An 18971-nucleotide genomic window follows, 5' to 3' on the forward strand; every position below is an offset into this window, starting at 1 on the left:
TAAACCAACCACAAAGCATGATAGCATCTGCAAAATCCAGGACAGAAAGTATGGAGCAGCTTCCAAAGACGTACGGAGGACAACGTTCGAAAGTGTAAGAGGCAAAGAAGGGACGCATGGCTGAAAAGTTACACAGTGACAAAGCATTGTTTTGACATCTATAACCCAACAACAGCTAAACTAAGTCAACCCACAAAAAGAAAGTAAATAAACATGTAAGACAAGGGTAAATAGGTAAAACAGGAGTTGTCACATTGACCCAAATACACACTCTAACCTCACCAAAAACCTGACATTAGGTAAAATGGGAAGCAGAGTATTACTATCAGCACTACAAGCCTAACACTATTATTATTATTATTATTATGACCACTATGAGTCCGGTCTTGGGTTCCATTGAAGGAGTTAATTTTTTTCAGCCAGGGCTCGGTGGCTCACAAACGCAATCCACAGGCCAACAATCATGGAGAACGACCACTTTTCAGCAAATCATCAAATGACATGTCAGCAAACAAAACACACCATCGGACAACTTCCTAAGCACTTAGTCTATATATGGTTGATAAATATAGCAAGTAATAAAACAAACTGACAGGTAGTTTGGATGCCTTATCAATGCTAGTCTTGTCAGATACATGTGGAGTACGTAAAATCTCCAAATCTTCAGTTAATCCCCATCTTTGTTGAACAAATCACTGTCCTTTTGGACCACATTTATAGGCTAAGAATCAACCACTCCATTATTAGACCCCTGCATTATGCCCCCTTTGATGATATATATATATATATATATATATATATATATATATATATATAAGGTTAAAACTTAGATTGATTATCATTTAAACCATTCTGTTTGATGTTTAAATTTTTAATTTTGTAAATTTTATATGTTTAGAAGGAGGATTGAGTATCATAGGCTTTTTTTAAGTGTCAATAAGCTTTTTTGCCACAAGTAAATTTAGAATTTGGCTCTTAACATAGGGGCAAATGCATAAAAATACAGCAGCTAAATATAGTCCCTCCATAAACGGGTTTCCAACTGTTTAAAATTCGGGGATAATTTCAGAACTCTCTCTTGAGATTTCTGACTATTTCATTGGATTCCCTTCTAAGTTATGAAAATTACACTAACCTCCCTTGAGGTTAATTATCTTGTAACAATTAGGCCCAATCAATAATTCATAAGTGATATTAGGAGAGAGAAAATAATATAATTTCATCATTGCCCTTAATCTACTATATTATTTAATTAATTTAATACCAACCCACATATTAAAGAAAAACACTAAAATTTGTTGTTTATCATTAGGAATCAAATCACATATAACATAAAAAATATATATCATTTTATTTTTTTTCACTTAATACAAGATCACAATTATTCTTTTCAGTTACATACCCATTGTTAAATATGATTAACAACAAATGATCAAAAAATTTGCAACCAAAATATCATAGAGAAAAAACTTTAGCATCATAAATATTCTTATCAACATATTAAGGTTAGTTGCTGAAATTTTTATGGTATTAAATTTCATTCTTTGTAATATTTTGATTACGAATTTTTTTTAATTATTTGTTTGTAATCATGCTTGATAATGGGTTTGAAATTGAAAAGAGTAATTTGAATATTATATTAAGTGAAATATATAGAATGATATACTATTTTTAATGCCATATGAGATTTAATTTCTAATGATAAATAGCAAATTTTAGTATTTTTTTTAATATTTTGGTTGAATAGCCTCCATTTGAATTAACTATTTTTTGGGATGTTTTTTGAAAAAATGTACGGTAACTGTGTATATGAAAAATTTTTACTATAAATATTTTTTTTTGAAATATTTGATATACCGTATGAATGAGATGTTTTTTGAATTATTTTTATTTGTGTATTACTATAACATTGTATTTAAAAAACTTGTTTTTTGAAAAATGGCCAATCCAAATGGATAACAATGAATTTAGTAGATGAAAAGTAATGATATACTATTTTTAATAATATATGTGATTTAATCTCTAATGATAAATAATAAATTCTAGTATTTTCTTTAATTTTTAGGCTTGTATTAAATAATTTAGTAGATGAGGGGGCAACGTAAAATCATATTATCTCCTCTCTCCTTATATGACTTTTTAATTGTTTGTTGGATCTAGATGTTACAAGATAATAAAACTCAAAAGAGGTTAGTATAATTTTCAAAATTTAGAGGGAGACCAGTGAAATTATCCCTAAAATTTGACTTTGATCATATCCTTGCCGAAAGTACAAAATACGGACAAAGTGTCACGGCACCTGAGTGCAATCCTTCCGTAAAGGGGTCTCCAACTGTCCCAACGAGTCCCACGTGCGAATATAAATGAACTGAGTTCGGAGTATATAATCAATCTTCTCTTCCTTCTCCTCCGACTTCGTTCCTCCGCTTTATACGTTCCCTTTTTCACCTTTCTTTGCTTCAGCGTGCGCATAACTACCCAAAAAACCTACGCATTCAACCTATCCATACATTATTGCCTGGTAGTAGATACTATAAAAATGAGAAAGAGAAAGTTGTCACGGTATTCTTGGACTATTCTGCTCCTTTCCAGAAATTTCAACGTCTTCCCACTTCTTCCCGAGTTGGGTTCACCTTTTGGCTCGCTTTTAAGCTGAATACTCGTCAGATAATCTTGATTACCCTTGCCTTTTGGTCCAGAATCCAAGAAAAATTGCGTTTTTCTTCCATTTGGGTTTCTCATGGAGAGTCCAGAGACGTGAAAAATTGCGTACGTGTAACCATCTGATTCAATCAGAATTTCGTTTGATTTTCCCGGGATTTTACTGAGGAGACGAATATAAAAGAGAAAATGGGTCTGATGGAATTAACTACAACGTCTGATCACGCATCAATTGTGTCCATAAATCTGTTTGTGGCATTGCTTTGTGGCTGTATTGTAATTGGCCATTTGCTTGAGGACAACCGATGGATGAATGAATCTATTACAGCCCTGATTATTGTAAGAAATTTACTCTGATTAGTCCTCCTATCTATTGACTGGTTTAATGGCTTGTGAAGTTTAATGTTGTACTAGCAAAAGTACGATTCTGATGTCATATCTGATAATGGATGTTGACATATGTTGATCATGGATGATGGATTAAGAGTTATGTAACTTACTCGTGTTCAATGTTTGCGTTGTCTTTTTGAGGTAAGACTGTTAAATATACTACATTTTGGTTGGCAGGGTTTGTGTACTGGAGTTGTTATTTTGCTGTTAAGTAAGGGAAGAAGCTCGCATCTGCTTGTGTTTAGCGAAGATCTTTTCTTTATATATCTGCTTCCGCCTATCATATTTAATGCTGGGTAGGTCCAAGTCTTTCATTTTGTTCCTATCAGTGATTATTTTTCGTTAATTTCTGTTCACTTGTTAGCATTTAATATATTTACTCGTGTGTATGCTCATTAAGTTATTCTTCTCCTGATGGTGGAGCTTAATGAGTATACACATGAGTAAAAATATGTTCACTTGTTAGCATTTAATATATTTACTCATGAGTATACACGTGTATACTTGTTCACCTGTCCATTGATCTTTTATCTATCTAATCTAATCTAACTGTAAAATAAATAAGAACCTCTTTTTGGTGTTTATGGTTTGGTCATTTTATGTTATGCCAAACGTGCCACTTATAGTTACTGTTCAAACTGTTCAGTTTGCCGCCTTTTCTCCAGCATGATCTTAAGTACAATAACATCCTTAGATGAAAAAAGGCAATAACTATAGGCTTCTGAAATAAGCACATGCATAAGTTGTACCAAAAACGCTATTATGACATAAATATATTGTTAAATAAGGCAATCATTCAAGTAACTAGAGGATGAAATTTCAATCCTTGTACAACAGTTTTGAAGAAATGCAGACATTTGCTGTGAAGAGCTAAGATATCAGGACCACCAGCTATTTTGGTTGTATAGAAATTTAGAATATTAGTCCAAATTTCTAAAGTTGATAATGGCTTAATTAAAATGATAAATAAAGCTAACTATAATTCATGTTGAAACCAATTGTTACCATATATAAAGAGGTGTTTGTTTTGTGATGAATTGAAGTGCATAAAAATCTGTTCTTTGACATTGAGAAGGCTGTGATCATGTGGGCATTTTTACATAACCTGTGATCATGCTGGCATTTTACATACTTATTCTTTTTTGTTGCTGTTAGATCTCTTTGTCAAACTTAGCATGGAGGGACTTTTTCTAATAACATAATGGTTTTGGCACTGACTAGGTGTGCTTTAGTCAGAGAGAATATAAATTATTGCAATTTTTCTTTTCTTTTCCCCTTTCTTTTGAAGAAATAACTACAGTTGAAAGTTGAAAAACATGTGGGTTTCACAAGTACTTTTGGAAGGGCAGCATGACTAACATACAGTTACACTAATGGAGTTACACAAAAGTGGGTGTTTGGTGGCCTACAAGAGAGGAAGATTTGATTTTTGTGGAGCTTATGCTTGCGAAGTGTAACTTTTGGGATAAAATGGTCTAATAATGTATATACATGTTCTCATTGAACAAGTTAGTAGCAAGCTTGTCAATTACGGGGGGACAGACCTTCCATCATGGCAATGAGTAAATTGCAGTCTCTTCTGCAGTGGGTAAAATGGTACTTTAAGGTCTGGCTCTTTGATAGTGGAGATAGGTTGCCAAAATTCATGGCTTGAGCACTTTGTGACATAGTATTTCAATTGCACAGGAATCTTTTTCTGGATATATGCATTTTTAGTATACATTTCCTTTCATCTTTATTATCTATCAGGAACCATGAACAAAGTTTTATGCAGCTGCACAACAGTCTTCATTATATTGGAATCTTTACTGACAAAAGACACGAAGATTGACAGGCAAATAACTTTCATCTCTAGAGAACTAGAGAAACAGTTGAGCAGTTGGGGACTAATTTTACGAAAAAAAGTACTCGGTAAAAAGAGGAAAAAAAATGTTAGAAGAATTATACCTCGTATGGGTGGATGATATAGAGTGGAATATGCATGTGGACAATAAAAACTAGGACTGCTGTTTACAGTGACTGATGCTCCAACATTAACCTTGACTCTTGATGCTCTTAACATTACCCTCTAGGAGCATTAGATATAAAGCATATTGTACAACTGATCTCCTGCATGTGATTATGGCCATTTAGCTTGATCCTTAGCCATGGCTCATGTATTTAAATAAGAAATAAGTGAAAATCCAAGTGAATATGAAGACATGGAAAGGAAAGGAATGGCAAATATGAGAAAGTGTAGAAGCAAGAAAAGTAAGGAAGCTTAACATTTCTAAATAATATGTATATTTCTTTATCCCATTTATAGTGGTAAGAATTGAACAGAGGGTTATAAAAACTGATACTACCTATTTCAACGTAGTTAGGTGCATCACATTGTTTCTGTTACTGGGATAAGAACCCTATTGGTTAACAGTTCAAGCATTGAACAGTAGGGATATGTATCAATGAGTGAAATGAAACAGGTAGGGTCATGGACAGTTGCCTTGTAGTGCTGCTGCAGTTAGCAGCGGTATCTAATTAGCTTCTACCTAGAATAGAAATCTGAAAAGCACCAACTGTAGATATTAAATATATTGCTATTAAAGAAGATGGAAACCGCCATTTACTTGCATAATTGCCAAGTGCTAATTTCTTACTCGTTAAAGAAATTCTTTCTTATATCGAGCCTAAAATGTCATGCTCTAAGGATCTTGTTATTCCTCTAATCTTGCATCACTATTTGTCCTGTTAGTCATAGGGATCCTGCACAGTTTGTTCTGTATTTGAAAATCAGGGTTTGTATTTGCTGTTCTGTTTAGCACGCGAAAATGGCATTGAACTCTCTCTCTCTCTCTCTCTCTCTACACACACACACATATTTGATTTCCATGTGGTCCTTGGATTTTGATCATTTAGCTGCTGCATCGATCCATGTATGCCTTCATAAGGAGTGGATAGATGAAATTAAAGATTTCTTACATATAGTATCAGAGTCCACCTTTGCCGCACAACATGGGGTTTATTAAATTGTTGTGGTTTACTGACATGTAGTATGTCATGATCTAGCACAATCCTACTTTATTGCATGGGTAGGAAAGTTATTCTCTTTGAGATCATTATGAGCTCATGCTTATAGCAATTACTTTGCTTTATATTTTGTTAGATTGGTGTTTTAATGATGTGAAATGTAGTCCTTGCATTTTGCAGAAATTTCTTTTGTTGTGGCTTTTAAGAATTATTTGTGTTAACCCTTTTACTATGACAGGTTTCAGGTGAAAAAGAAGCAATTTTTTCGTAATTTCATCACTATTATGCTTTTTGGAGCTGTGGGTACCCTAGTTTCATGGGCAATAATATCATTAGGTATGTGCGATGCGTTGACATACATTGTATTTATTCCCTAAATGCTCCACTACTGTGAATTTTATATATGACTCAGTAAGATAGAGTTTTTTGGGGCTGGCAACTTTCCTCGGTAGTTGCCAAAAAAAAAAAATCCTCAGAACTTTGAAGAAAAAGGAAACTAATGTATTCCAAAAGATGTATTTTCAGTAGCCATTCCCTTTTTCTGTTACTTGTTTTGCTATGCATGCATTTCAGTTAGTTAAGTTTTGTAGACTTTACTGTTTCGGAGACTTTACTTATAATGAGCAAATTACTCGGGTAACCACGAAACTTTTCAAATAGTCGAGTTTTGGCCACTCAACTATGAATAGTGTGTTATTACCCACTGAACTATCAAAAGTGTAAATTTTGACCCATTCCTTCTTATTTCACCATTAACATTGCCAAATCTAACTATAATTAGTATGCCTCCTGAATCGTGTGGACCTCTAAATCTAATAGAGTTAATGGCGGAATTAGACAGAATGGCCCAAATAATTCAGTGGGTAAAAACATACTATTAATAACTGAGTGACCATATCTTGACTATTCAAAAAGTTCAATGACCACCCGGGTAATTTGCTCTACTTATAATACTTGGTAGAACTTTTGTGTAAGTTTGATATCTCAATGATTCTCACCTAACTTTCTTGTTCCAATGATACTGATTCCTCTTCATCCCTATTTAGCTGCCTTTTGTTTAAGACCTTTGTTTGTATGCATGGGAACCGAAATGTCCCAGATAATGCTTTTCCAAAATTTTGTGGTGCAAAAAATTTGTATAGATGTAACCCTACTGCTTTAGATTATGGCAAATGGCAGAGAGAGCAAAAGATGTTTAATTCAAAAACTGAATAGATATGGTTTCATGGTTAACCACTCTTGGGATACTCAACTATTTAAGTTTCTTTGATTTGATACTAGCTCATATTCATGATTCCCTTGCATTTGACCTAGGTGCCATTCAAATCTTTAGTAGAATGGATTTTGGCGATTTTGATATTGGGGATTATCTAGGTATCAACTTGTACTTCAGTCCAACTTCTCTCTCTCTCTCCTCCCTCGTCCTTGGCCTCTGACATTCTCTTTTGCTGTCTGTCCATCATTTTAGCCATTGGTGCAATATTTGCCGCAACAGATTCTGTATGCACTTTGCAGGTAAAAGAAAACAGTGAAGGTAGTCAATACTTCCCTTTTGTCACACATAGTATGCTCTGAAACTATAACTGTTGATGTTGCAGGTGCTACATCAGGATGAGACACCCCTGCTTTACAGTCTGGTTTTTGGAGAAGGTGTTGTGAATGATGCTACATCAGTGGTGCTTTTCAATGCCATTCAGAGCTTTGACATGTCAAAAATTGATCCTAAAATCGCCCTGCATTTTATTGGAAATTTTCTTTATCTATTCTTTACTAGCACCGTCCTGGGGGTAATCGTAAGTCAGTCTCAATATCAATCTCTCTCTGTCTCTCTTTCTTCTCTTTTGTGTGTGTCAAAGTACAGATGGGTTGTTCAAGAAAACATTTCCTTTACTTTCTTTTCTGCAGGCTGGATTGCTTTGTGCTTACATCATCAAGAAACTGTATTTTGGCAGGTATAGGACAAAAAAGTCTTTTGCTGCTGCTGTACTGTTCTCTAGAGATATTTGTTTTCTGGTTGTCTTTGATTTGTAAGCTGTAACTACTGAAAGAGAGGCTTCTGATGCTATCCATACTATCTTCTCTTGTGGGTGCCTGACAGTAAAAATTCCACCAACGTCCACTATGTCTCTATTAAAACTGGACACTGATCTTTTCTCAGCACTCCAGCAAATTTTTTGAAAGAACATGATTGGAAATTGTAAACTGTTTTTCCCCCCTTTTCAGCTCCATAATTTGACTGCATACAGGATATCACATCACTGTGCAGATTCAGTAGAGGCTTTTTTTTTTTCCCAAGTGTCTGTGTTGCAATTGTCAATTTCTTAAAAATTAAGAAGCTGGAAAATCAGGACCTTTTTAAATCAGCACCCCAAGCCCAAGTGCGTGTGGATTTTGTTTTAGTTTAGATGGATCCATCATGAAAAATATTAGTTAAGTACATGTTTCAAAATAAAATTGGAAAGCTTAATTCTGTGTTTGATGCAGTTCATAGAAGTCTTATTTGGTTGTGTTATTTGTCTCTGTTACTTGTTTGTCCATTTATTTGGTAGATATCTAATTTCGTATGTGAAGACTTGGAATACTTCATAGCAAAGGTGCTTGATGTCAGTGAATATACCATGCATGAAATTTACCAGGGATGCAAATAGTCATAGGTTTGACTGGATATATTAGCATCTATTTTTTCAAGAGTTGGGGATTATATTTGGTTGTTGATTTTCCTTGGTTTCTGTTTCTGCAAGTTGTTATCTATGCCAGACTAAAATGAATGCTATCATTCAGGCATTCAACTGATCGTGAGGTGGCTCTAATGATGCTTATGGCTTATCTATCCTATATGCTGGCAGAAGTAAGATACTATTTGACTTTTCGTGCTGAGGAGCCTTGATTTCGTTGCTTTCAGATTCTTTTTGTTTAAGCATTTGTTGTTGCCGCTCATTTAACTTAACATAGATCTCCTTTATCTACTATTCAGTTATTAGATTTGAGTGGCATTCTTACGGTGTTCTTTTGTGGGATAGTTATGTCCCACTACACCTGGCACAATGTGACTGAGAGTTCAAGAATTACTACCAAGTATGCTCTCCTGGAATGTCTTTGCTTTTCTTTACAATTGAATTTGCAGATAACTTCATATCATTAGAATAAGCTATCAACCAATGTTTTAAACTCTCTATACATTGAACTGACAGGCATACGTTTGCAACTTTGTCATTTGTTGCCGAGACTTTCATCTTTCTTTATGTCGGTATGGATGCATTGGACATTGAAAAGTGGCGTTTTATCAGTGATAGGTATGCCTTTTGTTAGATATTTAGCAGTGAGGCCTATCCTTCTTTCTCTATCTTGAAATAGAATCTAGTTCTCAAATGCAGAGAAATATTTTCTAGTACTCTTCATTTTCATAATTTGCTCCTAGTTTCTTGCATATGGAATTGTTACGTAATAACTTGCTAATGATTATTTCTTCTCCTTTGCAGTCCTGGAACCTCAGTTGCCGTGAGTTCAATTTTGCTAAGCCTGGTTTTACTTGGTAGGGCAGCTTTTGTGTTTCCCCTATCCTTTTTATCTAACTTGGCCAAGAAATCTACAAGTGAAAAGATTTCCTTCAAACAGCAAGTAAGCATTTCCTTAAACTTGATGTTAGGCATTCTACTAGTTATTTGATCGTGGAGTTGACAAGTTCTGGTGCTTTAGGTCATTATATGGTGGGCTGGCTTGATCAGAGGTGCTGTGTCTATGGCACTTGCATATAATAAGGCAAGTATGTGGATATATTGGGCTGGCTTGATGCATGTTATGCGCCAGCAGAATTATATCTATTGTGTGTGAGTAGATGTGAATTGGAAATTGAAGAAGAGACATCTGCAGCCATTTGTCACTCGTCTTTTTGTGGATCTGAGTGGGTGTTTTTCTTAGTTCCTTTATTGTCCTTGAACTGAAAAATTTCTGCATCTGTGTAGTTCACTAGCTTGGGACATACTAACTTGCGAGGAAATGCAATAATGATCACTAGCACCATTACTCTTGTTCTTTTTAGCACAGTGGTAAATAACCCGTCTCCCTGCCTTCATGTATTCTCATTTCTCCATTGCGTTACCTCATCTGTCTCATCAGTTACCCACTGACCACAAATTTAAAATCTATTTATTTGTTTTGGCTTAGGTATTCGGCTTATTGACAAAGCCGCTTATAAGGCTGTTGCTGCCACCTTTGAAACATGCCACCAGTGCTGCATCTTCTGACCCTAATTCTCCCAATTCACTCGGTGTTCCGCTAATCAGCCATTCACAGGACTCTGACAGTTTTTTAAGCGGGCATGACATCCCACGGCCATCTAGTATACGCATGCTTTTGACAACACCAACCTACACCGTGCATCGTCTCTGGCGTAGGTTTGATGACAGATTTATGCGTCCTGTGTTTGGTGGGCGGGGGTTTGTTCCTGTTGTTCCTGGTTCCCCTACAGAAGGTAATCTAAGTTAAATGCCTGCACTGCATGATTTAAAAGCAAAAGATAGAGACTCGTGGGAGATGTGCTCTCAACAAGGGTTGGACTTGCTGACCGAGTATTTTGCTGTAATTTCTATGTAAATTACCTTGCCAAGCTAACATCAAGTTTTGTATAGATCAAAAACTACCATGTATACATACTTGCGTCCATATATGCACAGGTAGATGGTTGAATAAGAGTTGTCATTTTGGCAGTTGCCCAGCATTCAACCAAGAAAATCCTGCTAGATTGCGGGGATTTGAACTGTGTCATAAATTAGAAGACAAGTGGAGAAACTTTCCTCTTTTCTTTTGACTTGAAAAGAGCAGTTTAACTTTCGTGTTCTCAACTGTTACATTCCCTCCAAAGAAAAAGAGTTTCGTACCGTATCATGCTGTATTCCAAAATAGTTGCAGTTTTACAACTTCAAGCAATGGATGAGACAATTGAACTGGTAACTTTTTGTTCTCATATCTGTTCTACATTTAGCGGTGCCTCCACACAGAAACTCCTACATATTTATAAGTGCAGGAGAGAGAGAGAGGGGGGGGGGGGAATGTAGCACGTCCGAGGTGGAAGATTTGTCGTTATAACATCTTGATTGTTTGGATAGTGTTTATTTGTATGATTTTTTTTTATTTATTTGCATTATTAACACTTTTTTCAATCATTTTTGTTATCTCAAATACGTCACATCAAAAAAATATTATCCTGAATAATCTCAGTTACTGAGGGCTGGTGCAATTATGCCTAGATTTTGTGCTCAATTCTGTTAGAACCATTTGGAAGGCTATTCAATGGAGTTCTCCATTAGGCAAATGGATTTCAGGCTTGCAGCTGCACATATGCGCACAAAAGTAGTGTCTCAAGCGTTCCATAGTACCGAACGTGTCATGAGGACTTCCTTCTTGAGCGAAATGTGGAAAAATCTTTAGAAATTAGTAGCAGCAGCTGGAGAAAAATCGATTCAAACGAGTCTTGAATATCAGTTACATAAATAGATTAAAAAGTCGTATACCACATTCTCTGCCTTGCTTGAAAATGAACAGTATGGATAATCTTGTTTTGAAGTTATGATCATATCCTCGTACTAACCAATTTATGCCATCAAATTCAGACATTATACCACACGCAGTTAACAGAATTGTGAGAAGGAAACTAGGTGTCCCCTGCTCATACTGCTAATGTAGAATATATTTCTCCAGCAGTTAGAATGATGGGTACAAATGATGATTGCTATATTTTGCTATTCCTTTTAACTTATAAAAGCTTTGCAGATTACTAAACTACTTGGATCATAACTCATAAGAGATCAACCAAACTCACAATAAAAGTTAAAAAATGCAAAGCTTTTTTTTTAATTAACTCAACGGTTCTATATTATCAATCTCCAGTTTCTAAGAAAGGAAAACCATCTGAAACGCAAGACCCAAACAATGAACCATCTCTCAAACTATATACAACATTTTGCACACGCAAAAGACAGGTTTCTGAAAATTTATTTATTCAAAGAGATATACATATACTAGTTGGCTGTGGCTATATTTGTTAGGTGGCTAACATAACGTAGAAAAAGCTTCCTTGCCCCGTGCAGATTAGGATAGGACCTTTGTGCTAAAAGTTTGTAAAGCACATACATGGTTGCATTCTGGTTCTCCTTTGTTAACAACGTACAAGATACCCCAGAACAACACTGACAAGCGATACCATACAGACAAACAGGAAAGGAAACCCCACCTGAACCCTTCTGACACCTTTCTTAGTACTCAACAATGCCTGTAAATAGCAAGAAAGAGCTTCTTGGTTAAGTGAGTGGGGATAGACATGATGTTTGGTTTGATTAAAATGCATAACAGAACGCAGACTACTGAGGAAAACAAACCAACAGATAACAATTAGGTTTGCAGGAAATCTCCAAGTGATAATGCTGGACAATGTAAGTTCAAGCAGCTCTTTTTTTAATTTTTTTTTTTTTAAGTTCAAGTAGCTTAACTAATGCAAACATCAAATTCAGCAAAATGAAAATTAGCAAAACTTTGTGGGCTGACGACAAACATCATATGCCTCTATTATGGTTATAGTAATTGAAAATACTGAAATTTGTTAAATTACCAATTCTTGACGTAGACTTTCACTCTCCCGAGCAGTTAATCTCCTCTCCTCTGTAAGCTCTGATATGGTTACTTGAGCCTGCAAAGGACAACAACAAGCATTTTGTTATGCCAACAATTCATACTAATAGAAACCACAAATGCAAGGACCTCTAACCTCTTCCAATTTTAGCTCTAGCTCACTTATTTTGAACTTCAAATTCTCAACATCCTTAGCCAATTCCAGCTCCTCCACGCCTTTCACTCGTTCAAGATCTCTTGCCTCCACTGTTACTGGTGGCTCGATATTTTCTGATTTTTGCTCCATCATGTTCTCAATCACCTGATCATCATTGAGTTACCAAATATAAAACTTTTCTTTTGACAAAGTAAGCTTTACTTTGTATCAGACGACTTCATTATTAGATGACACACAACAGAGCCCTCATCATCATCCCTCTCAAAGCAAACAAAGGAGATAACAGTTTACTAAGAAAGATGAACATTGTTTATGGACTGATGGGCCATTGACTAAATGAAAAAAAAAAAACTCATGAACAAAAATTTCTAGCAACAGAAGTGACTCTTACTTTGAGCTGGGTGCCGACATTTTCATCACCCCGAAGAACCTGATCTTTCGATGGTGATGTCTCAAAAACAGGAACCTGGTCATGCACTCCATTGATTGGTAATAGTACTGGTGAATGAGGTGGACTGGCAAGGACCACTCTCAGCTTGCTCTCTTCGACATATTTGCCATTCTCTTTGGCAAACTGTGAATAGAAAAGTCTGAATGATAGTAGCAAAACAAAACAAGCAACTTTTAACATAGACCTTTAAACGCTCACCAAGCTGGATGTGATATCATCGTCAGTTGTCCCCTCAGCAACAACTGTACCTTGAACCAAGAACTTGTCCTTGCATGTCATATCAGGAAGAGCCACCTTTTGTGCTTGCATAGTGACTGCATTGAGCCGACATATATAAATATGAAGTGAAAGTCCCAAAAGACAAAATCCATCAAGAGATAATTCTATTTACAATTCATCAAACCTTCAATATATAATCTCCTGAAAACACAGTATGTGTTGTTGTTTTTGCAAAAGAAACATTATTAGAAGTAAAATTTTTAAAATGGTGCACCTAAGCTGAGATAGGATGAGTAGCACTCCATAAATGCATGAATAAGTAGCTACATAAGTAATAATACCCCAGCAGCAATCCACTGTAGACTTACCAAAAGATAACTAAGAATGACGAACAGCAACCATTAAGCTGATGCTAAAAGGAACAGCGGTCAAACTTAAACTTCAGTCCACGTCAAAGTGAAGGAAATATGCTTGGGATTGGAAAAGGACTATAATTGACTAGAGTTTCGAATTCTTGGTAGTTATTTTAGTTACAATCGTAAAAAAGATGCTCCAAGCTGACTGCTTTTCAGGGTTATTTCTTCCACACCAACCTATTTCTCTATTCATGAGACCTCATAAAAGAGACTGGTAACTAACATAAAGCCCAATAAGTTACGGATGCAACAGAACATGTCCATCTTCCAGGATATTAATCAGCTGCAACATACATTATGTAAGGTGAAGCCAATTATGACTATGTTTCATAAGATAATTGGATTTCAACAAACTTTACAATTAAAAATCCATATTAACAACATCTGAGGTACTTAGATATGCAAAACTGTGTTATTTTGCATTATAAGAATATTTAATAAGAATCATTGTTCTTTCTGTCAGAGACAAAACAAATGAAATGGAGTTGGTGCAGTACAATCCATCTGAAGTCAAATTAGCAAGATATTAATTTGAAGTCAAGTCAAGTGAGAAAATAAAAATTAGAAGCATTAAGAACTAATCAGAATTAGACACAAAGTTACATATTACAAAAAAAAAAAGTTGAAAGTTATTGACATGCATCATCTAAGTAATATAGAAGCAAAGCATACGGACAAGATTCCATTTTTAGGAAACTTTAACTGCAAATGCATTCCTTCGCATCAACAACATAACACTTATTGTACTCATGATCTTCATATGACAGACATGGTTAGCAAGACTGTGTCGTTCCAATTTTTCCTGAAGCCAGTGTTCAATACTGCCATGGAAGTATCGCATTCTTAACCAAAAAGCTTATAAGAAAATGAAATTTTAGAGCAGTAGCCCAATAACATTATGTGCGATCCATTAATTATAACAATCCACATTCAACTCACAATACAATATTGAGCATCTAACAGGGTATCAAAAAGTAGCAAGGATTTCAGGAGATTTATCATGTAGTTTTTCAATTAGGCTCCACTAATAAAGAGTATAGTAGTCAACAAGGTAAGAGGTACGAAATACCTAAGAAATCGCATGCTGACTTCGGCTCAATAACCCCTGTGTTTGGTCGCACGCAATATTTCTTCGGACTAGTAGTCTTGACCTGAAAAAAAAAAAAACTCAAAATCAATATCAGCTAAAACGCAAGTTTAAACTCAATAGATTCACAAAGATTCCCACAATCACTATTTCCGCCAAAAAAAAAAAAGCAATAATTCCTCTTTCATGTACCTTAAAAGCAACATAATGTTTCGACTTATTGAATAACCGAACAGAGCACGAACTCTGCTTCTTCAGTTCAACTACAAACAGAAACACACCCAAAAAAAAAAACCCCATCAACTAACTTCTTGTAAATATCACAAAGATGATCAAAAATAGCACAAAGCTGGTACTACTACTACAACTACTGAATTTCGCATTTACTCAGATAAAAGCAATAGTGGTAATACGGAGAAAGGAAATGCAGAATATTTTTTACAGCAAAGGAAAAAAAAAGCTGCTAATTAGTAGAAAATATTAGTAATTACCAATGAACTTGAGTTCTCTGGGTTGAATATCCAATAGTTCATTACTCATTTCCATTCAAAATTTTGAAAATTAGCGCAACAATATACTCGGATCTCCTCCACCTGCCCAAAAAAAAAACTCAACAAGTTAAAAAAATTTAATTACCTCAAAATTACCATAAAAAACAAAAACAATCAAAATACAGAAACTTTTTCTAAACAAGTTCGGTACTCTAAAAAAAAAAAAAAGAAATTTTCAACGAAACTAAAGAATCAAAACTTATAGACTTCTGATCAAGTTCAATCAACAACTACGTCGAAATTACTGCCACAGAAACGCTTCAACGGTGAAGGGAAATGACGTCGTCGGAGCCGTTTTACGTGCTTACCGATGAGGAGAAGAACAAAGAAGAACGGAGACAGTGATGGAGAAAGAATTTTGAGAATTTCAATGCCTTTTTGTTTTGTTCTCGCAATGGCGGTGAAATTATTCAATTAATACCGCTATGGACACTGTTTAAAATGTGTACTAAAAAAAAAGAAATTAAAATTATATAATGTTCGTGTTAAATTGTCAACTGTTTTCTTCTTTTGAATTGAAGAATGAAGGGGTGAATTGTACTCTACGCCCTTGGAGTTTAGAGTAAGTCACGTTTTTGGACCGCCTAACTTTCTCTAATGCCCTTGTAACCTTTTTTTTTTTTGTAAGCACTTAAGGGTTTTGAGTTTTTTGCGAAAGGCAAGTATGAGAGTCGAAAAGAAAATTTTAAAAAACAAAAAATATTTAAAGACAAAAAAGATGGATAGAAAAGGACACGTGCAGGGCAATTTTTTCTTTTTTTTTTTTGTTTGAGATCTATTTTGAAGATGATTGTCATGTTTATATAGTACGTTGATTTAATAGTACCTAATTTAATTTATCTAAAGAATGACAATTTTCTCTACTTTAGTACCCAAAAGAAAAGAAAACATCTACGATTCATCTGTAATTCGCAATATTGTTAGAGATATGGCACTAAATTTCCTGGACTTTTCTTTTTTGGCTTTTTTGTAATTCTACTTCTGGCAAGTCAATCGACATTGATAATTATGAAATACGTACGGTAAAGAAGAAACGAAAAAAAATTAAGTTTTGATGAAATTATGTATACTTGCAGTTGAAAATGAAATAGTACTAAGCAACTTTTTGACAGGCACAACTGATATGTTGAAATCATATGTCTATTTTTCAAATCAAGTGCAATTTTCCTTCTCCATTGCAGTAGCCATACGACTGAGTTGACTACCTTGTGTTTTGGTTACCACCTAGTCTGTCTAGCTTATTGTTTGCTATTTTAATCGGTCTTTGTTGAAACTCAGAAACTGCAAAATCCGTTGGGACTACGGTGAAGTGTAGTGTAGGCCAAGTTTTAGTTGTCTTGGCCGGTGACTCAGGCGGAGTGCTGCTGGTTCTGGTGACTGTGGCTAACGCAGTAGTTGTGTAAAACGGTTGGAGAAATGACTTGGAATCTACTGGTTTTGTTGGTCAGAGGAATGGTTTGAAATCTAGAAAGAATTGTTTCACATTAAACTGCAAAACTTAGAGTCAAATCAAAGTTTGAAGAAGCCCGCGCCAAAAAAGTAAAAAAAGAAAAAGAAAAAGAAAACTCCCCATCACTCTTTAGAAAATACTTTAAAGTGAAAGAAAGAATTTAACTTTATACATCCAAAGAATGATTAGAAGCCTCTTTTGGGCAGGGCTCAAATGAAAAGGTAGTGATGAACTTATGTAGTAGTAGTAGTAGTACATTTGTCTTTGGTGATAATTGATGCTATGTAGTACTGGCTACCGCTGCCCCACATTGAACTTTGCATTATAACAAGCATAATATTGTACCCCCTCCCCCTCCGTCCAATTAAAAGTGTCATACTTTCTATTTTGAAATGTTTCATAACGTCAATCATGATAAAAATGACAAAACACTTTTTTTTTAGTGTTTCCTTTCAATACAGTCGCTCTTTTTAATCATATGCTTGTTATCATTCAAATTCAAAATTTGAATTTGTAAGGGTACGATTGAAAAAAAAAAATACAAACATCACAATCAAACCACTATTCTTTAAAAAATTGGATTGCCAAAACATGATAAAATAATTGGGACGGAGGAGATACTTAAGAAGAATGCAAGTGTTGTGCTGGTGGAGCAGGATCAAATTTTTTTTCCCATTGACGGCAAGAAACACACACAGTTAATCAAGTTAGAAACACTCAGGAAGTCATGGCCAATTTGAGTCAAAAAACTAATCTAAGGGGGATCCACAAAGCAACACCATTCAGCCAATCTAAGGGAGCAGGATCAAATGAACCAACAAGTATTGACCATGCACTTACGTAGAGTTGCAAGATTTCAAAGCATTTTTGGCATCCCTTTTGGGACAATCTGGACATTATTGTTTCATGGTATTGTAACGAGTTGAAGCCTGCCATGATTCCATGAATCTAGTTGACGGTTGACTTGTTCAAGAACCTGCGTCTAATGATGTTACAACATTGTTTAGTCCACAAAGTAACCTCAGATCAGGCAATCATGTGGATTTGGGCAAGTATACTGTCGGCAAGGTTGAGAGGTATGGTTTAACAGCCCATATGCTGCTTTCCACCACAACCTAAGCAACCTTTCCACATGTAAAAATTTTGCCCCCTTTAGAAAGGGGATTCTACATTGCACCTGAAAAACAAAATGTATCTATTTACATTTTGGTTTACGTAGGAAAAATGGACCATCAGTATAGTCAATTCCTTGGGAGCATGAATATGGGTGTTTTTAATTGTTATAAAATATAGTCTGAAAGCAAACAATTCGACCTGAAAAGGGTAATTCCAACGCCAAAGTACATTTATTAGCCTAAAATCTGTATATTTATTAGCCTAAGGCCTTGTTTGATAATCTAATTCAGCACTTAAATTTAATGGATTCAGATCTTAACAAACCGTTTGATAATAAAAAATTGAACATCTGAATTAATTGAGTGGCACTGAATATCTTAAGCAAAACTTGCTCTCAAAACTAAGTGATAAATTATTTACTTATCACTGAATGTAATATGCACTTAAATATACTAGATTTAATACTAGATTTAAAAAAGTAGATTTTTGTAATTATAATTGAACCGTGGTATCTCGCGAAAAGAATTAGAATATTCTTGTCTAACAATAAACACATTGAACGAACATAATACAATTCAAATAGAGTTCACCATTTTCGTCTGTTTTTTCTTCTTTTTTTTTTTTAAGGGCATAAGTCTATTCAAGCAAGCAATATGTGAGACAGTTGGCCTTCATGAAAATGAAATATCCGTAGGAGTTAGTTGAGAATTTTAAAAGACCCATGAAATTCATAAATGAATAGGCCACCACTTGTTCGAACTTGCAAACACAAGCATGCACAAAATTTATTAACCCAAAAACGACCTTAGACTACTCACTCAATCCTTGATGCCCACAACTGCA

General features: G+C 35.0%; 2 protein-coding genes across 5 annotated transcripts; one reads left to right on the forward strand and one right to left on the reverse strand.

Annotated features, from left to right (window-relative positions):
- The first annotated feature begins 2362 nt into the window (after window positions 1–2362).
- Window positions 2363–10956, forward strand: LOC113727511 (sodium/hydrogen exchanger 1-like). 2 transcript variants are annotated; one of them, XM_027251727.2, is made up of 14 exons: window positions 2363–3000; window positions 3229–3347; window positions 6296–6393; window positions 7372–7431; window positions 7526–7572; window positions 7656–7850; window positions 7963–8009; window positions 8839–8905; window positions 9032–9132; window positions 9249–9350; window positions 9537–9675; window positions 9754–9816; window positions 10020–10103; window positions 10222–10956. In XM_027251727.2, exons 1-14 carry the CDS (start codon window positions 2851–2853, stop codon window positions 10540–10542), a joined length of 1593 nt encoding a protein of 530 aa, XP_027107528.1. In that variant the 5' UTR covers window positions 2363–2850; the 3' UTR covers window positions 10543–10956. The 2 variants fall into 2 exon arrangements, with proteins under 2 accessions (XP_027107528.1, XP_071932294.1); XM_072076193.1 differs by lacking the exon at window positions 3229–3347 and having other exon boundaries at window positions 2863–3000.
- Window positions 10957–11883: 927 nt separating this feature from the next.
- LOC113727512 (vesicle-associated protein 2-2-like) lies at window positions 11884–16032 on the reverse strand. 3 transcript variants are annotated; one of them, XM_027251729.2, is made up of 9 exons: window positions 15871–16032; window positions 15503–15604; window positions 15204–15274; window positions 14994–15075; window positions 13488–13603; window positions 13230–13412; window positions 12818–12982; window positions 12662–12739; window positions 11884–12325 (listed from the first exon to the last, which is right to left on the reverse strand). In XM_027251729.2, exons 2-9 carry the CDS (start codon window positions 15555–15557, stop codon window positions 12212–12214), a joined length of 864 nt encoding a protein of 287 aa, XP_027107530.1. In that variant the 5' UTR covers window positions 15558–15604; window positions 15871–16032; the 3' UTR covers window positions 11884–12211. The 3 variants fall into 3 exon arrangements, with proteins under 3 accessions (XP_027107530.1, XP_071932295.1, XP_071932296.1); XM_072076194.1 differs by lacking the exon at window positions 15204–15274 and having other exon boundaries at window positions 15871–16027; XM_072076195.1 differs by lacking the exon at window positions 15204–15274 and having other exon boundaries at window positions 15797–15995.
- Between the last annotated feature and the right edge of the window lie 2939 nt (window positions 16033–18971).

Source organism: Coffea arabica, chromosome 2c (genome assembly GCF_036785885.1).
Source record: "Coffea arabica cultivar ET-39 chromosome 2c, Coffea Arabica ET-39 HiFi, whole genome shotgun sequence".
In the NCBI taxonomy this organism is placed as follows: domain Eukaryota; kingdom Viridiplantae; phylum Streptophyta; class Magnoliopsida; order Gentianales; family Rubiaceae; genus Coffea; species Coffea arabica.

Excerpts from the sequence above, each read along its gene's own strand:
- LOC113727511 (XM_027251727.2), top strand. The coding sequence starts at position 2,851 with ATGGGTCTGATGGAATTAACTACAACGTCTGATCACGCATCAATTGTG. Across the intron at positions 3,001-3,228 it reads CTATTACAGCCCTGATTATT|GGTTTGTGTACTGGAGTTGT; the intron begins GTAAGAAATTTA and ends TTTGGTTGGCAG. Across the intron at positions 9,133-9,248 it reads AGTTCAAGAATTACTACCAA|GCATACGTTTGCAACTTTGT; the intron begins GTATGCTCTCCT and ends TTGAACTGACAG.
- LOC113727512 (XM_027251729.2), bottom strand. The coding sequence starts at position 15,557 with ATGGAAATGAGTAATGAACTATTGGATATTCAACCCAGAGAACTCAAG. Across the intron at positions 15,076-15,203 it reads AACATTATGTTGCTTTTAAG|GTCAAGACTACTAGTCCGAA; the intron begins GTACATGAAAGA and ends TTTTTTTTTCAG. Across the intron at positions 12,740-12,817 it reads TAGAGCTAAAATTGGAAGAG|GCTCAAGTAACCATATCAGA; the intron begins GTTAGAGGTCCT and ends TGTCCTTTGCAG.